At 34.6% G+C, this 25,793-nt stretch overlaps 3 protein-coding genes across 3 annotated transcripts; 1 reads left to right on the top strand and 2 right to left on the bottom strand.

Moving 5' to 3' along the window:
* The first annotated feature begins 3,049 nt into the window (after positions 1-3,049).
* On the top strand, positions 3,050-7,009 carry LOC128172071 (threonine-rich protein-like). Its single transcript, XM_052837837.1, has 3 exons — positions 3,050-4,281; positions 5,131-5,646; positions 5,991-7,009. Exons 1-3 carry the CDS (start codon positions 4,020-4,022, stop codon positions 6,341-6,343), a joined length of 1,131 nt encoding a protein of 376 aa, XP_052693797.1. The 5' UTR covers positions 3,050-4,019; the 3' UTR covers positions 6,344-7,009.
* Positions 7,010-15,614: 8,605 nt separating this feature from the next.
* Positions 15,615-16,931, bottom strand: LOC128172070 (uncharacterized protein F54H12.2-like). The gene has a single exon (XM_052837836.1). It carries the CDS (start codon positions 16,929-16,931, stop codon positions 15,615-15,617), a length of 1,317 nt encoding a protein of 438 aa, XP_052693796.1.
* A 1,680-nt stretch (positions 16,932-18,611) lies between these two features.
* Positions 18,612-21,131, bottom strand: LOC128173264 (uncharacterized). Its single transcript, XM_052838980.1, has 2 exons — positions 20,480-21,131; positions 18,612-19,990 (listed from the first exon to the last, which is right to left on the bottom strand). Exon 2 carries the CDS (start codon positions 19,969-19,971, stop codon positions 19,288-19,290), a length of 684 nt encoding a protein of 227 aa, XP_052694940.1. The 5' UTR covers positions 19,972-19,990; positions 20,480-21,131; the 3' UTR covers positions 18,612-19,287.
* Between the last annotated feature and the right edge of the window lie 4,662 nt (positions 21,132-25,793).

Here is a 25,793-nt window from a genome sequence, read left to right as displayed (position 1 = left end):
AAAACTAATTTTGAATAATTAATCAATATTTGTTATAAGTTTACTAAAAAAAGTTTAATGTAGCAAGTAAATTATGCGTGTAAAGTGTACTGAGAAGCGATAAGATATACATGTGACTTTCCCAAATTCGTTCAAATGATTTGAATAAATCTATAGCTAAATACAGTAAGACAAATGTTCTTTAAAACTTGGATTAATGAAACTGCCGCGACTGAATATTGTATGATTTTTTTTTTCAAATTTGTACTCACTTTCGTTGCGAGCAAATGGAAATAATCCACTTAAGTCGAAGATAAAATATTGATTGACTCTTCTGTTTCATGATGACGTGCATTCCAGAAGCAATACCAGTTTTCTCAAACAGGTTCTTGTAAACCATTCCGTTTTCTGTACACCTAAATTTATTAACTGACTATAAGGACAAAGCAAGTGTGATGCACATGGTCCACAAGCAAGTGTGATGATGCAACTTTTCCCCCGTGAAGAAATTGAGGGAAAATGCTGTCGAGAGGGACAATAACCGTACTACATGTATGCCCAAATAGTTAGTAAAAACCTGATAAGTATTTCATGATACCAAAGTTTTATTTGTTCTCGTTACTTTGAGAAATCTACAATATCTTTAAAGCACAATAGTCCAATCCACAATTTTCAAAAGTTGTTCCCCTTTGCGGGGTCAACCCAAAGGTCAAAAGGAAAAAAAAACAACAAAAACGGAGTTTTAATGTCAACTGATATAGATACAAACATATAGATACAAACATATAGATACAAACTTCTATACTACAAAGGCTACTATGATAAATCTATAGGATTTCCCCAAAACATGACGATAAAGAGACACAACATTTGAAAAGAGTGGATTGTGATCACAACTACGATTTCCACATAATTATCCATGTAGGTAACTCACGACCAGTTGTGCGAGTAAGCGTCAGGTATTAGTACACGTATGAGATGCTGGCTGTGGATTTTCGACAACAATAATTACCATACATGTAATATGCCACTTTCAAACGGCGCCACCGTCTAACAGTACTTTCAGTACTTTGATTTTAAAATGCCCTTAACACCAAACGATTCAACTCCTTCGGCTGCGGTAAGCGGGCTGGATACTGCTTTACCAATCCCTGAGCATGAAGACTGGGATTGGGAAATAGCAATGGATCCCTATCCTTCTGGGAGGTTAAGAGACATTGATGGTAGACTAGTGTATATGTTTGATTATAAGTACGAACAGTACTTACAAAATCTACAAGACCAAAAAGAAGAAAAAGAAGAAAAAAAAGAAGAAGAAGAAGAAGAAGTAGCAGAAGAAGAAGAAGAAGTAGAAGAGAAAGAAGAAGAAGAAGACAAGAGAAAAGAACAGTAGCTTCTTTGAAGCTCAAATATTTCAACGGTCGTTTTAACGGCCACCAAATTTTTCGAAAAGATGTCTCTAATACAATGAAACGTGTGCATTAGAGGAAAAGTATTATTCGAGTACAGTAGGTGAAAAGGTTTTTTTTCCCACCGAATGTACTGTATAATGAAAGATTTTTTCTTGACAACCTACAGTTAATTTTTTCATATGCTTAATCAGTTAAGTTTGTGATAAATAACTGTAGGAAGCAAGAAAATTGAAAAAAATAACGGAAATTATATGCTTTTTAAGAAGAAAACAAATTAAAATTATGTTCAATATTTTTTATATAACATTTTTTTTTAAAAAAAACATAATTTTTATAAGAATAGGTTTTATATATAGAACATAATTGCTATCATTTGTTATAATGTCTAAAAAAAAAAATAAGTGAACGGTATTGCATAAACGTGATGAAATAATAATGTCCTTATACGTATTTTTTACAAAGAATATTTTTAGAAATGATAAATACAGACATATATATATAAGGCAAAATTCTTTTTTGAGATATAGGTATTTTTCATTTCACATCTAGACATCAGTGGAAAAGGTAAGTTTTTAAATCATGATAAATTACTTAATGATGAGAAAAGAGAGGTAACTCTACAAACTATACAAGCACTGCGAAAATTTCCCGTTAATCCATTAAATACATGATATCCTCAAGTTCTTGTTCAATGTTATCAACTCTCGATTGTAAGTCTGTTAAGCGTCTTTCAATTTCTTCTTTCTCTTCTTTTAACTCTTCTTGTCTATGAATCATCCTCTCCAATATAACACCGTCAATGTCAATTTCCATTTGTTCTGCCGTTTGCTCTTCTTCTTCTTCTTCTTCTTCTTTTTCTTCTTCTTCTTCTGTTTCTTGATGTTGTGTTTCTTTATTTCTGAATAGCTGTAGACCTTCACAAGAAGTACCTACTTCTTTGGTTGATTTTAAGGGGAGATTGGAGTTACTGTAATTATATAAAAAAGAGGAGGGTCAATGTTACATAAGTTTATATTTTGTGCTTAAAATAAGTGAAAATTAAACAAAGAAAAACATTCGGTAGAAAAAAAATTGTTTTATATAAAGTTTTTTTTAAATATTTTTTTCTATATTAAATTATCCTTTTTTTCATTTGCTTTAAATAAAACGCATACCTGACTGTGAAATGCATGGTATTTTCTGTAAACTGTATGGTAATGCTGTTATTAGCTGTCAAGTCATTTCTAAAAAAAAATGAAGAAATGAATATTAAAAATTTAAAAGGATAAATAAAGACAAAAATAAATAAAATAAAATCTGCATAGATGTAAAAAAAAACTACTTACATAATAATTACTTCCATTTTTTTTTGGAGGGTGAATTGAATTGTTCAGATCTGGTCAGAAAAAAATGAACTTGTCCTATTGGGTTTAAGATTGCAAGGTGATTTTCTTAAAATTTAATTTGATTTTTATAAAAAAAAGAGATGCATTTTCCCTCCAATTTTTTGTACTGTTTAAGTTTTTTCTGATTGGATATTGGTTTGATTTTGTTATATATTGTGAATGTTGAATTTCCCTCCAAAAACTATTTTACTCCTACTCATTGGATACAAAAAACAAATTCTTTTCAAATGCGTAAGATTTTCTGATTGGATATTAGTGCTGTCTTGTTATACATTGTAAATGTTAAATTTCCCTCCAAAAACTATTTTACTTTTTCTGATTGGATGCAGAAAATGAGTTCTTTGCAGCTGGTACAGTGTATTGAAACAGGTTAATGATATGTATATTATCCTACGGGTGTAGATAAAATTGATACCGTAACCCTTTCAAAGTTTGATAAGATTGTACTTATAATGATGTGTAACGTGACGAGAAAGAATTTTTTTTTGTTAAGATGACATCGATTTCAAAAATTGAAAGAGAAACGCATAGTTTTCAAAAATTGAATACAATACTTGATACATTGGTAATGGGTTTTGTAACATTAGTTTAAATTTTTTTGCGTATATTTAAGAAAATGCTGAATAAGTGAAATACTTTTTAAATAGGATGACATTATTGAATGAGAAGTGCAAATCACCCCTCACCCCCCCCTTTTTTTTTGCAATTAATTGTAAGAATGAATCAACCCATGGATGTGATATGCTTTGACTCTGGTAAAAGGGCACAAAGCTGCTGACTTTGTATTTTTTCACTTCTTTTGGAAAGGTTTGACCTAATAAAAGTAATTGCATTTACAATAAAATCAGCTCGATTAGAAACTTTTTTGACCTAATGGGTCAAGTTAATTTCTACTTTTATTCAATATTTTTGTATTAGTGATTTCGGTTGACAAATAATTGTGCTAGTTCAATTTATTTTAACACAGATTTACTACACTTCACTTAATACAATGAACTGTTGCTAAAAAAAGGGCACATTTTATGTCATCATGTATAGGTCAGCTCTCTTCAAGTTTTGAAACTTTGGGGGTTCTTCAATTATAGGATCAATTACTACACCCGATTCTCCATTATCGTTTTTGACCCTCTAATGTTATGAGGGTCACAATTAAACTATATAAGTAAAGGTAAAAATTTTATCAGTACCGCACTTTGACTTCATTTCACACCGAGTATCTTTTATTACGTGTTGAATTGTAAAAATGCAATTTGCTGTTTTTCTCCTTTTCGGAATTGTTGGACTGTCGGTCCAACAATGTAATAATGTGAACCGTTGTTGTCGGGAAACCGCTCGCGGGTTTGATTGCGCCGTGAAGAGGGATCCATGTTCCTGTATTTCTCTGTGCGGGGTGGCAGACAACAAGATTGTGGACATTGGCCGCGCTACCCACAGAATATTTGCTTCAGAGAAAATAATTGTCCATCAGCAGAGCTCCACAGTCTTTACAAGGATGCCATGTCAAGGTATGTTTTTGACAATATTTATTCAAAGATATCATATTTTTTATGTAAAAAAAATATTTACAAAAAAAAGGGGGGGGGGTATGAATTTGTAACTGTTTAAAAATTTAAATAAAAATCTAAAATAAAAGAAATGTTAAAATTAAGTATAAAATAAAAAAACCTATGCTATTTTATAAGTAAAAAAAAATAATTATGGGGTGAGAAGACTATTTCGGAAAAATGTCGGGTTTTACGTCATCCCTCTTCAACTATTGAACTTTATTGAGCGCGCATTCTTCGAAGCAAAATGGTAGGTAGATGACATGTGGATTGTCATCCCGACACTTAGAATTTTATATTTTAATATTGGGGGCTTGATGGAATGAAAATACTTGTTAGATTGTGAAAGGTGTTTAATGTACTTAACTCACGACCCATTTATTTTCCCATTAAAAGATCGGATTGCAGACGACGGTTACCTGTCAAATTGTCATACCCCGCGATTTAATTTACGGAACACGAGGTCACATTTTTTTTAGTTGATGCATTGCATCATTGAAGGGTGGGGAAAAGGAATAAATTGAAGAAAGTTAACAGATAAAGAAGAGAATACCTTGTGTTTTGTCATAAAAAATACCTACATATTTTTTCTCAACTCGATTTACCATTCGAATTTCATCATCGATTTTTTTGGTAACATGATTACGCACGTGGGGGCCAAATTTCGATAAAAAAACATTCACACCATGATTTTCACACACTATGTCAGAATATTTAGATTTTTTATGATTAAAAAAAAATTTCACTTAAAAGAGCAAAAATATTAAAGCAATGCATATTTAATATGTATATATTTTTTTTGTTTTGAAGAACCGTCCAATAGCAATCGTGAGGCCGATGAGGCGACAACCAGTAAGACCAGCGCCACCGGAGGGGATGATCGTAGTTCATCTCCCTCCGAGGACCCCGTCCCCTCCGGTGAGCCTGTCTCCACCACCCTCCCCATTCAGGATACCAGTGAGCCCTCAGAGACTCAGAGGAGCGAGGCCCCAGCCACCAGCGAGGCCCCAGCCACCAGCGAGGCCTCAGCGACGAGCGTGGCGGCCACCGGGGGCCGCCACTTCCACACCGGCCTCCAGAGGACCCCCACACCCAGTAGTGGTACGCCCACCACCACCACCACCCCAGGGAGTTCCAGCCCACAGGAGGAGGCCGGTGTGGAGACCACCGGGGGCCGCCACCGCTACCCAGGCCGGGAGGAGGAGGCCACGACACCAGTAGAGGAGGGGGCGAGGTTTACAGGTAGAATAGGTAATTCTACCCACCCCTCCTCTACTGGTTCAACACCACCTGATGTTTCGCCTAGTTCTACCACACTCATATTAGGTAATTTGCAATCAAATACTTATCATATGAATTTAAATTACCTTTACTTTTTATTTTTACTTGTGTTGTTTCTTCCAATAAGTATTTATAGATTTATCATTTATTCTCAAAAAAAGCAGTTTGATACTAGACAAAAAGCCATAAATATGGCTGGTGTTTATAAAAAAACCTGTATTTTAAACTCTTATGAATCAAACAATATTGACATGGATGAATATTTTTCTGATTCATCTTTTAGTAATGATTATGCATCTATTGCATCTATTGTATCAGTATCAGAAAATGAATTATATCTGGAACCAATTACCAAGACTATAATAACCAAACTTTAATTTTTTTTTCAGTCACATCCATTTCCATTTCCATCTGCCTTATCATCACCATCATATTTATTGTCATTAGAAGAAAACGCCACACTACCATCCATAGATTACCTTCACCAATACCATTTATCCAGGAATCCCCTATCTATACTCCACCTTCACCACCTTTAAGTATTGACATGTCAACGCCATTACATACACCCTCATTGTTTTCAACCAGTACATCAAGTTCAGAGATATCATTATTTGATGTTTCAACGGTTCCTGCAGCAGCTTCTTCTAAACCATATTATGAAGAACACTGTGAAATGTCAACATTTGGTAATATAAATAGAAGGGTAACGAGATCAATGGTACAAAAGAAAAAAGATTAAATCATTTTTTATAACTCAGTTTTTTTTGGGAAGGGGGTGATTTTTGGAAAAATTTTTAATAGACTTATTTTTTTTCTGGGGATGGTAGGGGTATTTTTTAGGAAATTTTGTTTACAGACTCAAATTTTTTTTATTTTGGAAATTTTGGGGTAATTTTTTATCTAAAAGTAAAGATAAGCTACTGCAGGAACTGTCGAAACATCAAAATACAGAATGTTAACATTTATTCTATGAAGTATTTAAAAAGATTTGATAGTTTTGCTACATTATTTGAATTATTTTGTTAACTTAACAATAAGTATACATTGAATTATTTTTTTTGTAAGCTTTACAATAAGTATATATGTATGGCTGAGTTTAACAATAAGTATACATTTGAATTATTTTGTAAACTTAACAATGAGTAGATTTGTATGGTTGTGTTATGTAATTACACGCCACTTTTTGTTTTACTAAAATTTAAAAAATGTATATACTTATACATGGTGATGTATTTTTTTAAAAAATAAAATTAAGGATGTGACTAATTTGTAAAAACTAGGCGAAACATCAGGTGTCATTATGTTAAATTGATTTTTTTATGTTTTTTTAATTTTGTTTTACAAATTTTTACATGTGCACATTGATGTGCCAAATTGTTTTTTAATTTTTACTTTAAAAATATGATATTATACTACAGTAGGTGCCATTTCGTAATTCTAGTCTTTTTTTTTACCAAAACTTATAAAACTATTTTTCAAAATATTTGGTGTAATTTTATATTATGTAATTAATTTCTTAAGATACCATTTTTTGCTGTTTATTGTAGTATAATATCATGTATATATTTTATATTGTAGTTATACGATGCATGGTCATCCATTTAATAAATTTCGTAAAAAAAACTATCTTTTTTTCTGTTGTTCTATGGAGAAGGGAAAGATAATTTGAAAAGCCAGGTTGTAGAGTTATCGTTCTTTTTGCAGTGATAAAAAAGGGGAAAAAACAACAGGCAATGATGACTTTAAGAAAAAAGAAATAAATATTTGAAAAGCAAAAAAAAAAGAATCAGAATATGTTCATCTTTTTTTTTATATAGATGTCAGATTTCCTATGCAAGTACTGCGGCTTGATATTTAAGAATCACCTTGAAGGTCAAATGCATGAAGATGGACATAACCGCACAATGCTATCGAATAATGATGATGATGACCCAGTAATGATATATAATTGTTACCAGTAACTAATCTTAATTACATAATCATACATTTTTACTCCGTTTTAGAATATTAATAGTAAAAATCAACGATTTCATCTTACTATGAATTACGGAAATATCACATCCTTAAACGTTTTCAATTTTAATATTATAATTGAATTATTGTTTCCGGATTAATCAAGAAAGTAGAAGTAAGTAGTAAAATTATAAAAAAAAGACCATTACACTATTGAGATTAAATTGCATGTTCATTTTATGAGTACACATGAATATTTTTAAACTAGATGAACACCTTCTTCTTATGCGGATACTGTGGATTATTGTTTGACGATGACAACGAAGGTCAAAGACACGAGAGTGAACACGAGCTTCATCATGACGGTGAAAAGGGGGCAACATTCCATTCAAAAACAGTTATTATTTTTTTACTTGCTTTTTTTTATTGATAACCTGCAACACTGAAGAAAAATGGAATATTATTACATTGCATATTTCAAAGCAAATACACTCACCCTTGTTTATAAATGAGTCACATTATAAAAAGAATTGCAGGTGGGTTTATCAAGTAATTGGGCACAAATTAGCCATGCATTGAAGAGATTTCAGTGCATGTTTTTTTCTCTTATAGTTAACAAGGTACACATTCCATGCAATATACCTCAAAATGTGTAGCACATTGACTTTTAAAAAATAATTGATACAACCACTTTTTTTTGTTGACCAAGTTTTATATGTTTGAAGATAGAACATTTTTTAAATCCAAAATTCCTGTAGGTGTTGGCACGATAAAAGATTCCCTCATTGACAAAATATTCATTACAAAGGCACTGGTCTAAATTCCAGACTGTAAACTTAAAACAAATCAAAAACAGTAATATAATGAATTTATTTTTCTGAACTTCTACATTTTTGCATGAAAATAAGAAATTTTTTTAAGTCTCTACTGTTTAAGTTTGTGTGATGCATGGTGAACTCACCCTATATTCTTTGTAATACAGATTAATACATTACGCATAAAGGCAAGAACAATTTCACAAAAAAAACATTTTATTATAAAAATTTTAAACCGTGTTTTGTAGGATCAAGAACATCATTGCCACCACTGTGATAAAGTAATGAGCAATGAACAGGACCTGATGTTTCACGAATTAACTCATGATTTGGATCAAATGGAATACAGCGGTGAAGGTCCATGGTCCCCATTGATTCCCAATTCAACATGTGAACCTATGGAAGAGGACCATGTCGCAGATCAAGAAATGGCTCCTGAATCCATGGAATCCGATGAAGCATCAACCTCTACTAGAACCAACTCATCTCAAATTGGTTTTGGCGGTGTGAAAAAAATACCATATACCATTCAAAAAGTAGGAGAACGAACTATAATGAAAAATAATGCTATCGATGTAAACTACAATATTCGGTTTAATGCAGAAAACCCTGAACAAGGAATGAGGCTGACTGATCTGCTTCGTGAATTAGAAGATATGTTTGACAACATTCTCAATGAAACAGCTCGAGGACTTGACCCTTTTTTGGATCTTGGACGAGTCATCATTCATCACATGGGATTGTACAATCCTGTGTATGTACCACTAAGGCCCTTGAAAGATCTTACTGGGAAAAGTGTGATGGAGAACTTACAAAATGTCTTAAACAGCCATGAAAATCTTTCTCTAGATAAAAGTTTTTATTTAAATGTGGGGCTTATTAAAGTTCCAAAGGGCGGTATAGCAGGCAAAAATATTAACAAAGTTGGTGACGGCAATGATTCTCTCAGAATCAAAAGATCATGTATCAAAATTCAAAACACAGATGAATTATGCCTTGCTCGAAGCATTTGCATGGGGTTTTTCAAATTACATCAAATTCCAACATCTGAATGGCAGAAATTAGCACACCAAAGTGACAAAGGAACAATAGAAGAAAAAGTAATGGAATTGCGGAAATGTCCTATTTGGTTCTACAAAGAATTAATGAAGCACAACAAAACAAATAATGAACGTCAAAAAAAATTAGCCATTTTGTTATGCCAGAAAGCCAATGTAAGCAGTGAGAGACGTCTGTCCATTCAAGACATTTATGCTTTTGAGAACGTATTGAATGTTGATATTCTAGTTGTCAGTGCCACTATTGGTAACAAATTCATACGAACTGTTCCAAAAGATGTAAGTGAAGATGAGCAAGGGTTAGAAATTCCGAAAAAAGATCGTATTTTTTTATATCATTCTGAGCAAAATGGAAATGCACATTTTGATACTATTGTTAATGTCTGTGGGTTCTTTATTCAATCCAAATTTTGCCATGAATGTTTGAAACCCTATCAAAAACTGCATCAGTGTCAATCAAGCTGCATTGTGTGTAAAAGAAAAAAATCTTGTTTTGTAAAACACGAATTAAGTTGTCGAAATTGTCACATGGTTTGTAGATCTCTGGATTGTTTTAATTCTCATAAGATAAAAAGTGGGAAGTCAAAATCATCTCAGTGTGATCGATGGTGGAAATGTGTGGTTTGTAAAAAAACTTAAGGTAGATGCAAAAGAAAACCAGAGGATCATATTTGCGGAGAATGGCAGTGTGAAGCATGTAAACGATTTGTAACAGGGCCTCATTTGTGCTACAATAGGTCCAGAGAATGTAAAGAGAAAAAACCCAGATATATCTTTTTTGACTTTGAATGTATACAAGAAGATCTTTTGCATTGTAAAGATGGATACTCAATGAAAAGAAATGATGAATGTGTTCAATGCAGTAACAGCCCCGAACCCTGCATGGAATGCTGTAAATGTGTAAACTGTCATCAGTCTTGGTGTGGAAAATCTCAGCACAAACCCAACTTGGTAGTGGCTCAAACAGTGTGTGAGGAATGCTTCGGTCAAGAACTCACGCCAAATTCTAAATGCGATAACTGTGGAACTAGGTGCAAAAAATGTAATAAGAAAAACAAACAGACTTTTATTAACCCACCATGTAAAAATACATGCGGATTTCGAGAAATAGTATTTCGAGGAGATCAAACTGCAAATGCCTTTGGTTTGTGGTTGTTCACTGAAACTCACAAAGACTTTACAGCTATTGCTCACAACATGAAGGGATATGATGGATATTTTTTACTAGAGTATCTATTAGTCAATTCCATCATTCCAAAAATTATCTATGCTGGATCAAAAATCATGTACTTACATGTTCAAAGAGGGCTTAATATAAAAATATTAGATTCCCTCAATTTTCTTCCCATGAGATTGGCTGAACTACCCAAGGCATTCGGTTTACGAGAGCTAAAGAAAGGGTACTTCCCTCATTTCTTTAACACTAAAGAAAATGCCTACTATGTTGGATCCTACCCTGCAGCTCATTTTTACGGAAGTGACATGATGAATGCTAAAGAACGCAAAGACTTTCTAATCTGGCATCAGGAAAAACTGGAGAAAAACATGATCTTTGACTTTGATCGAGAAATTTTAGATTACTGCCGTAGTGATGTGGACATACTCAGACAAGCTTGTTTGAAATTCAGAGAAATTCTTATGAAAATCACAGGAAAAGAAGAAGTGGTATTTGAGGATGAAATGCCAGAGAAAAAATTAATGGGAGGCGTGGATCCTTTTCAATGCACGACCATTGCTGGGGTTTGCATGGAAGTGTTTAAAAGCAAATTTCTTCAAGAAGAATGGCGTGTCAAAGTTAGAGGCAATGATGGAATAAGTGATTGGCTACAGGCCCGCCGACTGCAAGGGGACTTTTCCATTTTATTCAAGGAACATTGGGTTACGGGTGAAGAGTTACAGAATCAAGAATACGTAATAGAAGAATCTGAATTTGTTAGTTCACCTATTTCACAAATCCCTTCCACGGGTTATGCCCCTTTTCTCGGACAATATAGTTGCGTATCGATACAGTGGCTCTCATGGATACAAGAAGATCATTTCAAAAAGACAGGGCACCGCCTCTACATACAGCATGCCTTAAATGAGGGTGAATTTCAACTGCCGGATACCAATTACTTATTAGATGGATACTGTCCTGAAACCAACACTGCATACGAATTTCACGGGTGTTACTGGCACGGATGTCCCATATGTTTTCCTACTCAGCGTCAGCAGCTTAAACATATAAGAACCAAACACTCCATGAACGAGTTACTGACCATGACCTTAAAAAAGAGAGACTACATTCAGTCTCTGGGTATGAAATATGTCTACATTTGGGAGCATGATTTTGAAAACTTACTGAAGCAGAACCAAGGCGCATCTGATTATGTTCATTCCCTAAACCTGCAAGAAAGGTTAGACCCTCGAAAATCTTTTTTTGGAGGAAGAACAAATGCTGTTAAAATGTACTACCAGGTCAAGGAAGGTGAAAAAATCCACTATCTTGATTTTTGTTCTCTTTACCCCTCGGTCAACAAGTATGGCAGATATCCCGTAAAAGAACCAAAAATCATTACAAGCAATTTTACGGAAATTACAGACTATTTTGGGTTGGCCAAAGTCAAAATTTTACCTCCTAGACAATTGTATCACCCCGTGTTGCCTCAAAAAATTAACGGAAAATTAACTTTTGCACTGTGTCGTACCTGCTCGGAGCAACAACAACAAAATTCATGTCAGTGCAGAGACGAAGACCGGGCAATTACAGGAGTATTTTGTACACCAGAAATTGAAAAAGCCATAGAATGCGGTTACCAAATTCTACAGATATACGAGGTCTATCATTGGGATGAAACTTCACAGTACAATGCAGAGACGGAAAGCAATGGTCTGTTTGGCGAATATATCAACCTATTTTTAAAGATCAAACAAGAAGCCAGCGGCTGGCCTGAGTGGGTGCATACCGAGGAAGACGCAGTGAAGTACATGGAAGAATACGCTCTTCGAGAAGGTATTCAACTCGAACGAGAGAACATTACCAAAAACCCTGCTCTGAGATCGATTGCTAAACTACTGCTGAATTCGTTTTGGGGAAAGTTTGGCCAACGACTCAACATGCAGCAGACGACATTTTTTCACGAAAGAGAGGCTGACAAATTTTTTCAGCTATTATCGGATCCTTCCAAAGAAGTCTCGAGTTTTCACATTGTCAGTAAAGAAATTATTCAAGTTTCGTGGCAGCAAAAAGAAAATTTTACTAAAGAAGATTACCAAACAAACGTATTTATTGCTACTTTTACAACTTGCTGGGCCCGCCTTAAACTGTATGAAGTGTTACAGATGCTGGATAGAAGAGTCTTATATTTCGATACGGATTCAGTCATTTTCGTCAGCAGACCTGGAGATCAGGAACCAAAAGTCGGGTCATTTCTTGGTCAACTTACCAGTGAGTTACAACCCAAAGAATACATTACAGAATTTGTTTCGGGAGGACCTAAAAATTACGCCTACAGGACTTCAGAAGGAAAAGAAGTATGCAAAATCAAAGGATTTACCCTAAACTATGTTAACAGTTTAAAACTTAATTTTGCTTCCATGCTGGATTTGGTACTCAGGCCGGATCAGGGTCAACATTCCGATTCAACAGGTTCATGTACAACGATTGTTAACCCACACAGAATTATGCGACATAAGCAACAGCAAATTATTTACAATCGAAATGAAGAAAAAAAATACAAAATTGTGTATGATAAAAGAGTGATTCAACGTAACACTTGGGACACCTTACCCTACGGATATTGATTGTTATTGTAGTAGTGAACAAAATCATGTGAACACTATAATTATATTGTTTAAAATTGATTTTTTTCCCATCATATTGAAAAAAAATTGTAATTTGAATGAATTGATATTATTCAATTTGTTTTTTTAAAGAAATCTCTAAAAACGATTTTTTTATAAACGTTTATTAAAAAACATACAGTTGTCTTTACAACAATATATTATCAAATGTACATTTGTAATTTTTTATTGATGCATTGTTTCATTAAAATTTTAACCACTTTATTTTTGTCTTGGCCAGTCTCTTTCTCTTTGGAGGATTGTAATTAGGAGGTGCTCCGTTCGTATGTTTTTTAACCACTAAGCCACTGCCAGTCTGTTCTCCAGAGTGCTTCATCATTTCTTTATTGTGGATGAATGAAGTAGGGGCTTGAATGTCCTTTAAGGCTTCATAAAATTGTCGATATCCGGTAGGAGTTCCTCTTGAATTATGAGTTAGTGCATGTTTGATCAAATCTGTAATATGCGAGCCTTCAATGACATTGTCTTTGTAAATCAAATTTCCATTATCTTTCCAAGAGAGTACGTCACCGCCATACTGAGATAAGAATTTAAGCAATCCTTTGGCTTTATTATGAAATTTATTTGGAATAACATGTTCCAAGATTTCGAGAACGTGCATCTGAGTAGGAATATCTTTGTCAGTGGGTGGGTCCTTCGTCGGCTCCAAGATTGTCTCCATGCTCTTCGGGGGATGATTCTCTGTTTGCGTCAGTTTTTGGTATTTTTCTTTTGGAACGAGAACTAGTTCTTGAGCCATTTTGAAAAAGATGTAGCGCAGGTTTGATCAGACGAGGTATGATGCTCTGATGCCTTAACAAAAACTTTTTACGTTGAGCCTTGTTTACTGTTCTGCTCACAAGGGTACTTATGACATTTTTGTACGGATACAGAGTTTTTATGTACTGCTTAGAGACCGGAATGGTCCCCTTGTAAACATTAAACATCACCTCACACAAAGTCTGCATTTGAGAGGGTGTCATGGTCGACAACAGTGCTCGTCGCTGTTTCATGTTCGTAGCGTTTAACAATTCTAGAAATGATAAATGCGTTTTTACTGTTCGGTTCATTGTGAAATAATGATAAAAAATCAAAAAAGACAATTCATTTATTTAGGCAGATAAACAATGGTATCTTCGTTAGGTAAGATGCGCGTGCGCAATCTGTACTTGTCCTCAGTCCTAGGACTCATGTCTACTATCAAATATCCAAAGGGTATAGATGTGGCCTTGTCGTAAGCCTCTTTAAAATATTTCAACCTTAAAGGAAAAACCTGAGATCCAAAAGTAAAGATCTGCCTAGAATCGCGTACATTACGAAAGAGAATGACATAATGACAATTTAAAGAAATAGTTCTGGCAAACTTTCCAGGCATGTATAGATTCTGAGCTAACATGAACACACTGACTCGACGATGGTGTGCCGTCACGCAAAATAAATTAAGAGATTCCTCGCTCTTGGCGACTTGCATCATCATGTCATCTAACACCAAGACAGTGTGCTGTACACCCTCGCTCCATTCATCGATCTGGTCTTTAGAGGGTAACCCTTGATGCAAAATCAATCTATCGATGTTTTTTTCCATTTCTTCGAACAAAGGTTGATATTCGGTATATGCAATTACTATTCGCTCGGGTGGCGTTTGAAACATACCATCGGCATGTTTTAATATTTCGTAAATAAGAGAAGTTTTACCACTCATGGTGGGTCCCACGATCATAGCTGTGGCGGGAGAATTAAAGGGTAAGAGTGATCTCTCTTTCCACCAAGCTTCCATGTTCATTGATTCCTCAGTTAAGACTGATTTTATTTTTACAATACATACTATTTTTATAGAATAAAAAAAATAGATTACATCATTTTTTATTCACAAAACGTATGCATATTTATGGTAAATACAAAGGTTAAATGCACTCCGTTTGTTGAGATATAGTTTGATACACAAAAACATCAGGATCATTCTGCATTTTAAGAATATGTACAATGTCATTCATTGTATAATTTTGACATTTCATCATTAAATAAAATAGTACATGATAACCACAAGTCAAGGCATTTTTTTTCTGAATTGGAATTTCATTACAATTTATTTTTTTCGAATTATGATTTAAAAAGTTTTTGATTCGTATATCGTAATGTTCAGGAAGTCGACCAAAACTGTCAAAAAATTCCGCTGTTCGGAAGCCGTCTATCCACATGACTATCCAGTGGGACCCTGGTAAATGAGAGGGATCTGTATTACAAATGTAGGCCGAAGGGTAGGCTTGGACTCTTTCTGGTAAGGTATCCGGTGAAAATACGCCTCTGAAAAATTTGCTAAGCAACTCGTGTCCTTTGGCAATGCACACAATGTCTGATGAATTCATACTTTAGTGTATTTGATGTCCCGTGATTGGTCCACTTCCAAAAGGGCCGGAAATTCTGCGTAAGCCAGACAGTTCAAGGTTTCCGTTGTATCGGCAGCAAATTTGACTTCAAGTCTAACGTTTCCTTGTCTCACCAGGTTTAAATACTCTTCACCCAGGTCACTTGGTGCCAAATTAAAGGCATATATGGCATATCCTTTGCCAAACTGGCTTCTTGTGACTTCCAAGCCGGCATCTTTGTTCCATTTCTCAGCCGCTTCAAATAAATTGACAAAAAGTGTCACGTAATTTTGATTGGTCCCTACGTCAATTTTCATGGGTCGGGCTGGCATGCTTTCCCCGTTTACGTAAAGTGCAATTTCTTCTGCCAAGTTCTGAAAGTTGAATGGGTTCTTCTCATAATTTCCATTAACGGCTTTCTGAGAAATGAAACAGAATGCAGCTTTGGCTGGTAAGGTGTTGGACCAAACGTTCTGCCAAATAAACGATCCAGAACCTTTAGGACAGGTGCTCATTTTTACTTCGGTTCTAGTCAGGGGGTATTTGGCCGTCTTCTCTTTCAAGATTTCAGCATGGTTGATCAAAATTCCACTGTCCAACTTAATCATGCATGCTTTAAAGGACACGTCTAGTAACTGCAACTTGTAGCTAGGGGAGGCTTCTTTGCTCATCAAGACAAAGGCAGCGGGGTTTCTAAACAGTTTCAAGTGTAAATCTACCCCATTGATCAAGTATTTATCAGTTCTGAATATATCCTCATACAGTGGACCTTCCATGTCAAATATTTGGCTGTTTTGAGTAAATGCATAGCGATTGTTAAGGCCCCCGTTGTTGCCTCCGTATGCGTCCGGATTGTCCATGTCGTCGTCGTCTGGATAGTACAGTTGGGATTGTAACTGGGATTGAGAGACATCACTGCCACTCGAAAGGAGAAGTTTTAGGTAGGCTTTCCAAGCATAGTAGCTAGTATTGAGGGACACAAGCTTTCCGTTCATATAAGTGTCTATCTGAGACCACATGGTTTGCAGTGGCAGATTAATGATCCCCGTTTTTTCCTGTGATGCCAAGGCTGCACCGTCGGTTTTAACAATCTTACATTTTACGTACAGGCGGCTTCTTCTTAAGTCTATGTACTCGTTACCCTGGCCAGGCACCGATATCTCGATCGGAGCGTCCTCCGTATCGAAGGAACTTACAGGTCTGCATTCACTGAAATAAATTTTATCCACCGCTACTTGATTGGGTGGAACGGTAAATAAAGCCAATTCTGCCGGAAGTCCAATGTCTGTAATTTTGTCGCTTAAAAAGGCCATTCTTATTGATGCTTGACTTTTTTCTTGGCTCCGCTAAAAATACTGTCTCCTGTGTCTCGTTTTCTCTTCAGTCCTTTCTGAGGTGTTTTCTTTTTGAGTGTTGGCTTAGGTTTGATAACAGGTTGCCTTTTTTGTGCTTTTATAGTCTTCTCCGACACGTGAGGAATCTTCTCTTTGATGGCTTCTTTCATTTCTTCTTTGGCTCTCTCTTCTACGGCTGCCATAGGCGTCACGTGTTTTCCCACAACTTGATCTGCCGGTTCCTTCCGGGATAGATGTGGGTTGACTGGAATCATGTACGGTTTCTTGGAAAACATACCCCCTATTCCACCACCTGTCTGCCGACCTCTGTATTTACTAGGTTTAAATCCTCCTTCGAACATATTTTGATAAAATGTTTTCCACACCCTAGGGTCTGACACATACGTAGAACCCATTACTGTATTTCAAATAAACGTTTTTTCAGCAGTAGTGTAATAGTGGTCGTACCTTTCAAATATGAAGCGGGTTGATTATTTGAGTCCCTTATATACACCCTCACGTCTTGAAATTCCCCCAATCGCAAAGGTATTTCGTAAGGAAAATTATAAATGATATTTTCCACTTTTTTATAATTTACCAGTCGCAAGAGAGGTAATTCTCGCTCCCCCACTACAGTATCTTGGCATAAATTGCTACAGACGTATAATTCTGGTTGAGTGGATGCCGTAGACAAATTAAACTCCAACAGAGAAACGGTCCAATGTCCTTGTAGATACAATGGCTTGGGTAGATGAACTACAAAGTCGTAAGACGTATTACCACTATAAATCTGTTGACTATCAGTAGATCTTAGAACCAATCTGATGCTCATGTTTGAAAATAATGAATATCATAAAAGTGATCAGTCCTATTTATACGTTTTGCATGTCGGATTTTTTTATCCAAGAGTTAAATTTAGCAGGCCATTGGTGCCAGGACACCAGGATCTCTATTGTTCCTTTTCTTTTTCATTCTTTTAGAATTTTATCGATCTTCCAGATAAAATTGTCACTTGTGCTTACTTTCTGAAGTTCCTGTGAATAAAAAGTTCCAGTTATAGATTCCTCAGCAAAGTCTTTTAATTTGTAGACAGGCAGACCTTGACTACGGTATCTTCGACAAACCTTAAAAATTTCTCCCGTCCATTTTTGGTCGTATTCTCTCTGAAATGTCCGCCGCAAATGAGATATTCTAACTTTATCACCTACTTTGAATTTATAAGGTTTCTTTTTTCCTGCTATTTTAGAGTTTTTACTTTTTCTGGATACAACACCTGGTCTTTTGTTCCTTTGTAAATAAGCTCTATAACGAACCTCCTCTTCGTTCTCTTTAGTCACAGATGCAGGAGTTATTCCCCCTAAAGGACGGGAAGGAGTGTTATTAATGTTATCAGTAACTGCTTGTAGCTTACTCAAAAATTCGTAAGACTGATTTTGAGTAAACATGCGTTGCAATCTGTTTTCTAAGTTTTGAATACTCCTTTCTGCAAAATTACTTTTTGTTTCATTTTCCGTAAAAGTTTGGTGTACGCCTTCTTTTTCCAAAAAAGAGGACACCCAACGATTTTTAAATTCACTTCCTTTATCGGTTCTGAATACTTTGGGTTTTCTTCCATTAGCAAAAATCCCTTTTAATGCTTCTATAACATACGACGCCGTTTTTTGTTTCAAAGGAGCTGTAAATACATATCTTGAAAATATGTCTTGCAAAACCATAATATACTGTATGCCTTCATTTTCCTTGGATATGTTTCGCACGTCTTGTAAATCACCATCCCATATGGTGTCTATAGAATCGGTTAAAATGTGACGTCTGGGAAACTTTCTCTGAACTCTCTTTTGAAGTGAATACGGTTCTAAATTTGACAAAAAGTCTCTTATACCCTTTAAACCAATTTTTTGTTTCCCTTCTTTTTTTACAATTTGATACAATTTGTAAGGGCCTGCAAAAGAGGCAGCATGTTTCACATCAGTCCATATGTTTTCCAAGTACCGTCGTTGTTCATCAGTCAACACCATTTTGATTTATGAACCAAACACTGTTTAACATCTCTTTTTAAATTTAGACAAGATTTTAAAAAATTATAAGAATAATGCATAGTAAAACATTTTTTATTATAGTACAACATAAATGATTAAAATAGCAATACTATCATGATAATACAAAAAAAAGGTTTTGTACATGATCTAATAAAATATTTCTTTCATTATCTTTACATGTATTTAAAAAACTTTTAAGCATATTACATACATAAGTAACAAATATAATTACATAAATATATCACTGAACACAAATGGTACTTTGAACACACTGAAATGGGTTTTTTTTTCACAATCTAATAGTTATTACAGTCATTTGGATTGCAACGTGGACATTGCAAAAAGCCCATCTGATTCTGGTGACTTTCGGAATTCTCGCAAAACTCGATCTCCTTTAACTGGTCACCAATTTTCTTTTCGACTTCAGGCATCAGTTCCTTAAGAGTTTCCCACTGATCAAATGTAATGGCAGCTCCTTTCTTCGTCGGAACTATTTCATCATTCCCAGGCGGCATCCACCACTTCCTGATATTTACTACAGGGTAGTCGTTGTCAATCGTCATGTAGTAATTCTCCCCCAAGTGCTGATTATAAGCTACCTGCATCTCAGCATCATGCTGATCAATAGCGCTATCTACATCATCCTTGTAATAGGTAATCTTTTTCCATTTTTCTAAATCGAGTGCAATCCCTTTCCTAGTTGGGTAGTTGGATCCGTCTTCTTTTTCTTCATACACTCTTAAGTGTACTTTAGTGTCACTATGAAACTTTGACACCACGAGGAACATGTTTCGTCCTATGTCCTCCTTCAGAATTGGGGCCTTCTCTGTCTGTTCTTTGTCCATCTTGGGATGTTTAGCCATAGGAGCCTGGTCTTCAGTTCGGTCTAAGTCGATGAATAATCTTTTCCTAATCCGATTCGGTTCCCCAGAAGTCTCCACGTCTTGGCATTTCCAGTAGGTTGTCGGTTTAGTAGCCATATCTTCTAAATTGTGCCTGCTGCAGGGAAATGTAGATGCAATAGTAATGTAGCTCTTAATTCATCCTCAGTATTTATACTATGTACTTTACATCATCATCTATTTTTACTTTTTTATTTACCGTAAAACATTTCATAACGCACTGTAATATAACATTTTTTTCTTTTGTTAAAAATTATATCATAAACTAAATTTAGTCCCCCCTTACATACTGTTTTTCTGCAAAATCATTTTTTTTTAATATATTCTTTCACCATCGTTGTGCAATATCTACTTTCTCCATGGTTTTCAACATGTTGTGCAATATCAGCACTTTAAACTTTTTACTTAAAAAAAAACCTCATTATATCATATACTAAATTTAGCCCTCCTTACATACTGTTTTTCTGCAAAATCATTTTTTTAATATATTCTTTCACCATCGTTGTGCAATATCTACTTTCTCCATGGTTTTCAACATGTTGTGCAATATCAGCACTTTAAACTTTTTACTTAAAAAATCCTCTACCTTTGCAATTTTTTTCACCCGGGTTATGCTTGGTTACACTCCAATAATTTTATTTTCTTATTCAATATAGGCAACAAAATTATCTCTGTCTGTTGAATTCTTCTCCTAAAATGGGCTCTATCAATGGCATAATTCATCCATTCACCTTTCCTATCTTCGTATGGAACTAACAGAGTGTGAACGTTATCGTTAAACTGAACTTTTTTCATTGATAACTTTGTCTGTCTTGCATTCATCGTGTTTCATATCAGGCGCTCACTGGGGCATAACTCTACGTTTTAATAAAATTTCTTTAGTTCCCCAGCTGTCTGCAAAATCGTAACCGTTTCGGGTCACTTCTCTAAAATCTTTTATACAAGCTGTCTTATTGTCAAACCAACGACTCTCATTCAATGTCCACGTTTTGGGATTTTTCTCATCTTTTTTCAATGCACTCCAAGCTATAATTTTCCATTTGTACTGTACTCCTCGACAATCCATAATGAAATGATTGTTTTTACATAAATGAATAACTAAAAATCATTTTTTTTTGCGCATGCTCATTATCTGGTATAGTAATTAACTCTATAATGAATATGTTTCTATGCGAACTCTATAATGATACCTTTCTAAATATAATGGTGACGAACAAGCTCTGTACAGAACCTTTTCTATAAATAGCTATGCCATCACCTCTATATTCAATCCTCCAATGAGAACACGACCTCTATAAATTTACTGCTCTAAAAAGTCCCCCTCTATAGGGCCTCAATAGTAACTACGTCATCACCTCCATATACAGTCCACCAATGAGAACACCAGTCCACCAATGAGAACACGACCTCTATATTGCTACCTTTTCTAAAAATACCCTCTAGGTGGCCCTAATAATTACGTCATCGCCTATACCTCCACCTCTATATCACGGTATATGCTGCTTATATAACTGAACTTGAGTTCTCTGGAAATTCAAAATAAATAGCAAAAATTAAGCTCATTTGTTTATTGTGTTCATAGTCTTAACGAGAGAGAGAGAGAGAGAGAGAGAGAGAGAGAGAGAGAGAGAGATTTGTTAAGAAAAAAGAAGTATACGAATTAAATTCAAAAACACAGTATATCAATCTTTACATCAAACATCACAAACAGTGTATAATACTTTTTTGTTATGCATACTTCTTTTCTCCTTACTTGATATGAAAACTATAAGAACGAAACTTTATTCCCTTATCTTGGAAGGAACACGTGGTGCATCTCGCGCGTTGATTTGATTAACAGGGGTAACACGTGGCTAAACCTGCATGCTATATTCAATCACAGTGTACTATATTCTTTTGTACTAATTGTATGAATACATAATATTATAATTAGTGTATTTCAAATGAATGTAAAATACGCCTAAAACGCTCTCTCTCTCTCTCTCTCTCTCTCTCTCTCATAACGATCATAATAAGAGAATATCTGGATCGACGACACTCGTTAATCAAGAAACCCCTTCTGTAAGATAGAAAGGGGGGTGGGGTGTTGTACGGTCAGACGAAGTAGTTTGCAATTTAGAGGTTATCTTTTGACTTGAACGGTGTGAAAACTTCTTGGACATGCCGTTTTCTACCTTGGGTTTGCAAATCATTAAACACAGGAAATAATATAGACTTAAACTGAATATACGGAAGAAAAGAAATGTGTACATAAATAGTTTGCATTGTATTTTTCGAGTAATTCGAGTTGTATGCATTTAATAACATATGCAGTTTCCCATGTTGTTTTGTGATGCAAAATATTTTCCTCCTTCCTTTTTTGGTAAATAATAAACACATTTAAGTAGTAATATAACAAGCTTATAAGGTTTAGATAAGAGAACAACACTAATTATTTTAATATTATCTACCTAACTCTGGTGTCAGCTTGAAAAATATCCTCGCGACCTTAAATTGCCATAATACTAAACCGCTTTGCGAATATTCTAACATGATAAGCGGTAAGCGCGCTGTTTTTTCTTAAATAAAAAAAAATCATATATTGTCATTAGTTTAACTTCCTCTGAAATGATGCCTCCGTCTATTAGTACTTCCAGTACTTTGATTGTAAGGTAAATTATTTTCACAGTTCATTTTTGTATAACTTTACAGTTCATTTATGGGAGAATCGGCCATGTGGGTGTCTTTGATCCCTTGGGTTGTAGTTGTCTGGTTATGCGATTAAAGGCTGTTTTGGCAAACTTTGCCTTCTGAGGAGCTGGGCCGTGCACGCTCTTCGTAGTGAATCCTCTTCCTGGACTTTGAAATGTCCCCGTATCAATGAACTTGTTCTCTGTTCATTTTCCGATAAAAGAAGGTGTGCCATGGGTGGATACGTTTAAAGTGTCTAACAAATGTAACGAGATGGGAGAAATAATGACGGAACAGACCGGGATTCGAACATGGGGCCCCCTTAATCACTAGTCAGGTGCTCTTCCAACTGGGCTGACCGTCAAACAGACATTTGATGTACGACTTGACAACAACTACTACCGCTTCACTTTTTTGAAACCAAAGTGAAAGTAAGCAGTTCAAACAACAATTTGGATTTAGATCTAGTACGGGTAAAGAAACATAGGTAATCACAGATTACAAAGCTCACCGAGACAAGGGATATTCTTTATGAGACCTTATGAGAACTTACTCATATTATATGATAATCATAGTTAATGATCTTGAATATTCATGGATACTGTAGTAAAATACATCATTATATAATAAAACATAATATGTATTGTATCGTGTTATCAATTATTGTATTTCATCTGATTCACATAATACAGTATCGAAACATAATATTATAATTAAAAGAATCATATAATATCACATCACATAATACATCACAATATTGTAACATGATATTATATTGTATTATATAATATCATGTAATAAATAATATAATAATATAATGTTATATTGTATCATTTATGTTTTTTGTATAATATTGTACGATATACAGGGTTGTCAATAAGATCCAGGAGGCGGGAATTCCCCCGTCTATAATACCTTAATTACCCAGCTATTATTGCATTTCAACACAATGTAGCTATAAGCAAGACCCCCAGACCCCCCCCCCCCTCTATTTTTCTATTTCTGCTTCTACTTCAATTTTTAGAGACAACCCTGGATATATGATACATAATATGATTTAGTATCATGAATACAATACAATGTGATACAAAATTTTATCTTATATATGATACAATACCATGTAATAAAATTATATAATATCATATCATACGATATCATATGATACAATACAATATCTTTATACAATATAGTTTCATGATATACAATATCTTATATAACACTATCATATGATACATGAAGCAAGTTTGATTGAGGTAGGATTTCATATAGCATCCTTGATAATGGAGACCATAGATGATGGAAATCACACTCTGCATCCGAAGTTACCTCTGCGATTCACCTTCATCATAGATAAATCAATCATGCAAGTTTTGAATAATATTATTATCTATTAAACATGTGACCGTTCTAAAATAATAAACGTCCTACACATCTGAAACCTATAACTCAGATTCAGCATCCTTGCCTGTGAAGAAGAGTGAACCAATAACAAGTAAAATTTGTGTATCAAAGGGCACCTGCTCTAAAAACTGTAACCAGCTCAAAAACCTTAACCTCATCCTGCATCTGAAACCTATGGCTCAGATTCAGCGTTCAAACCTGTCTAGTTCATCAGTATCAAAAGACGCACCATGGATGCAAGTTTAGCGATGCTAGGACTAGTAATACCTAAGATTTGTTTATCAAAGGGCACCTGCTCCAAAATCTATAACCAGCTCTAAAAACATTAAGCTCCTTGAGCACCCGGAACCTATGGCTCAGATTCAGCATCCATGCCTGTCAGGTGCATCAGTGTCATAAGATGCATCATCCTTGCAAGTTTAGTGATGTTAGGACTATTGATAACTAAGATTTGTTTATCAAAGGCCACCTGATCTAAAAACTTAGAGCAGCTCACGAACCTTAATTTAATCCAGCATTTGAAACCTTTTCCATGAAGTATGATATTAAATCAAGTGTAAAATAAGAGTTTTGTATAAATTAAACAATTTCATTAATAATCAATAATATGTTTAAATAATTGCTTTATTGAAAAACTATTAGAAGAACTTATAGTACAAAAATTAAAATTGTAAAATAAAACTTATATAACATGTGTTGTGACAATTCTCCTATTAAGTTACATAATTAATGAAAACTAATATTTTCTTATGATGAACAAATGTACACTGAAGTTATAACATGAAATAAGGGTAATTTTCAGGCACATGCACAAGAAAATCATTACAACCTCTCTCTCTCTCTCTCTCTCTCTCATGATGAGCTCGGTTGAATGGTAATAAACGGAGGATATACATTTTCTGCCTTAATGTGTTTGATCATAACAAGAGCGAGCAATGGAAAAAAGAAGAGAAATTCATGAATATAATTGAAAATCAATGTGGCACTTCCATATTTATATTTTGGAATCTCACAATATTCAGTGTCTTTATTAAAAAAATATATATATAAAAAGTATAAGTATGACAATAAATACAATTTCACACATCTATATATATAATAATAATTTATAAAATAGTGTTATATATTAGTATTTGTTAATGTGTCATTTGAAGAAATTTTGTTACAGTAACAATGAATACTATGTGTATCTAAAAATAAACACATGTACAGAGAATTGTTTGCATGAAGTTATTTTTAGATGGATGTCTTCAACTCAACGTTCTGTGTAAGTGAACTGTATTCAGTGTATACATTTAGATGCTATTGTAATCAAAACAATACATGTGGCAAGGGGTATATAAGGCATGTTTTTTAAAGACACTGTCCCTTCAACTGAAGCTTCAGAGCTGTTGAAAGCAATTACAAGGTGTTCTATAAGGTGAGCAAAATATCATTTTACTACTTCAATGGAGTAAATTTAAATATGAATGATGAATGGATTATCTCTATATGTACAGTAACAAAACAAACATGATGCAATTGCATCTGCACATGCAGTATTTAAATACAGTTTATAATAAGGTCATCCTTAAAGCCCCAAGTTCGGGGGAATTTAATGCAGCCACTGTATGACATACACTTCTTGTTTTAAACGCAATTTAATTGGTTTGTTATCAGAATCTGTCACCATGCATTAGATTCAGCTGTATATAAAGCAGCTGAGTTACAGAGCCGTCAGCACAGCACTGCTGGCATATCAGTGTGTAATATTGACAGGAAAATATAGTAAACCCTAATTGCTAACGTTTTTATGTAAAAAAAAAAATCAAATTAATTAATACTCAAAT

Source organism: Crassostrea angulata, chromosome 2 (assembly GCF_025612915.1).
Source record: "Crassostrea angulata isolate pt1a10 chromosome 2, ASM2561291v2, whole genome shotgun sequence".
In the NCBI taxonomy this organism is placed as follows: domain Eukaryota; kingdom Metazoa; phylum Mollusca; class Bivalvia; order Ostreida; family Ostreidae; genus Magallana; species Magallana angulata.
This window is presented reverse-complemented; position numbering and strand designations above follow the sequence as displayed.